The following is a 2,356-nucleotide window of genomic DNA, read 5'->3' as shown; positions in this document are numbered from 1 at the left end:
ACAGTCACAGAGAGAGAGAGAGAGCGTCGCCCTGTAACCATGGCAACCGTAACGCTGCCGCCTGGATCAACAGAACGTAGCTGTCAAACAAAACCCAAACAGTCCTGACCCGCGACAAAATGAAACAGGAAAGTACCGCAGTGTAATCCATTTATTTCAACAAAGTAACTGTATTCTGAATACCACCTTTTTAAACGGTAACTGTAACGGAATACAGTTACTCATATTTTGTATTTTAAATACGTAACGGCGGCACATGTATTCCGTTACTCGCCAACACTGTTGATAAACAAGGAGTCATTGTAGCAGTTTATAAACACACTGAGTTCAGATAAAACTGGTCTGAGTCTCATTAATTTGACTTTTGTCTCCTTTGTTTTTGTGGCAGGAAAAGGTTCCAGGTGGAATCTGCTGGATGGATGGTGGAGATACTCACTGTGACGAGGGAGCTTTAGTTTGCTTTGAATCCCAGAGTTGAACCTTATTGACACAGATGGTGACAGAACAGCTCATACATGTGATTAACTTAAAGCAGGTGAGACAGGCACACAGGAAGCAGAAGTTCATTACAGGTGAAGTCTGCACACACAACAATAACACACACTGATTATGAGCTCATTATGAAACCATGATGACATCATCACCGTGAGCCAATCAGCTGCACTCGTTTCCTTTGACGAGGAAGAAGGTTCCAGCAGCCACACCGAGCAGACCGAGAGTCAGACCCACTCCACAGAACACAGAGGGTCCAACACCTGGATCAGAGCGAGCGGACGCCTCCACCTCTGGAGACACAAACACACAGAGTGACATGAACCTAAACATCTGGTGACAAACAGGAAACACACACATCTGTCTCAAACTGTCAATCCTATTCTGATGAACACTAGGTTCAATCTTTTGTCAGTGCTCTGTGTTTAAATAAAGTTTTCTCACCATAGATCTTGGTCAGCGGTTCAGTCAGGGCCAGATGTTCCACTGCACATCTGTAGATGTCTCCCAGCTGTGGGGTGAACTGCAGTCTGGACGTCTGTCTGAAGGTCCCATCTTTGTTTAGATAGGGAACGTTGATGCTGGATCCTGTGACCTTCTGCTCGTTCTTGGTCCAGGAGACGTTGACAGGAGCAGGATAGAAACCAGTCACGTGACAGATCAGAGTGTTATTCTCTCCAAACTCCACCTCATCTCTGGTGTAGATCATCACACCTGAAGGAGCATCTGTGCACAAACACATCAGGCAGAGGATCAGAGCTTCAGCTGGTTCCCATCAGCAGGTGATCATGATGATGATAAATATCAATGAAACGTTCAGGTGTTCAGTCAGATGATGTCGTCACTGTCTGTGTGAGAGAAACTAGTGTGTGGTCAGAATCATGAAGTTAAACTACAGACAGACTCAGTTCAGCTTCAGAGGAACTAAAAGGAGGAAAAATAATATAAACTGTGATCTGCAGTAAATGCAGAATACTGCATTCAGAAATACTGAAACATGAACACAAATATAAACACGTCAGTGTTTCTGTACACATGATCAGTATGAATGTGTTCAAGGTGGAATTATTTCATATATTTAATCAGTTTGAAGCTGGCTGTGTTTGATTGGACAAAGTAAATCAGTGCTGATGATGTCATCAGTGTGTTACTCTACAGAGCGTGCAGGTAAACACAGGTGAGGTGAGACAGGTGTTACATGTTGTATTTACCGCGTTCTAGAGGGAAGTCCTTCATGCCTTTACCAAAAAGCTTCATGTTCTCTCTGCAGATTTGTTGATCAGCCACAGCTCCTTCATAAACTCCTTCCCTGTAAGTGATACGATCAACAAAAGGAGGCTGAGGGTAGATCATCTCCTGTTTGTTGAAGTCTGCGTAGGCAACCTCTTCACCGTCCAGTCCTAACATGTCCTCTCCATCAGAGTCTGAACAGCCAGTGATAGCAATGTCCTCATGAAGAACTGAAACACACCAAACACTGATCAGTGACCTGATCAATAAGCTGCTGTTTACAGAGACAAACTCACCATCAGCAGAGACACAGAGGACACAGGAGAGGAAGAGGAGCAGCTCCTTCATCTTCATCAGCAGCTCTCTGACAGTTAAACTCTGAGTGTGAGTCTGTGTGTGTGAACCTCACAGAGTGTGTGTGAGTCTGTGAGTGACTGAAAGTGCAGCTGAGCTCTAACACACAGCAGCCAATCACAGAGCTCACAGCTCATGATGTCATCAGTGTCCAGGCAGACAGCAGCTGGAGGTGAACATGATCTGACACACACAGCACCGATCAATAATCAATATTTATAGACTCTTCAAAATAAAGTTCAGCCTGATCAGCTTCCACTCTGAGGATTTTCAAAATAAA

General features: G+C 44.4%; 1 protein-coding gene across 1 annotated transcript; it reads right to left on the bottom strand.

The window, feature by feature from the left end:
- Positions 1 to 605: 605 nt before the first annotated feature.
- LOC113017412 (HLA class II histocompatibility antigen, DR alpha chain-like) lies at positions 606 to 2,135 on the bottom strand. The gene is made up of 4 exons (XM_026160555.1): positions 2,019 to 2,135; positions 1,704 to 1,952; positions 937 to 1,218; positions 606 to 785 (listed from the first exon to the last, which is right to left on the bottom strand). The coding sequence occupies exons 1-4, from the start codon at positions 2,074 to 2,076 to the stop codon at positions 655 to 657; spliced, it is 720 nt and encodes a 239-aa protein (XP_026016340.1). The 5' UTR covers positions 2,077 to 2,135; the 3' UTR covers positions 606 to 654.
- Between the last annotated feature and the right edge of the window lie 221 nt (positions 2,136 to 2,356).

The sequence above is a fragment of the Astatotilapia calliptera genome, unplaced genomic scaffold (assembly GCF_900246225.1).
Source record: "Astatotilapia calliptera unplaced genomic scaffold, fAstCal1.2 U_scaffold_12, whole genome shotgun sequence".
Taxonomy (NCBI): Eukaryota; Metazoa; Chordata; class Actinopteri; order Cichliformes; family Cichlidae; genus Astatotilapia; species Astatotilapia calliptera.
This window is presented reverse-complemented; position numbering and strand designations above follow the sequence as displayed.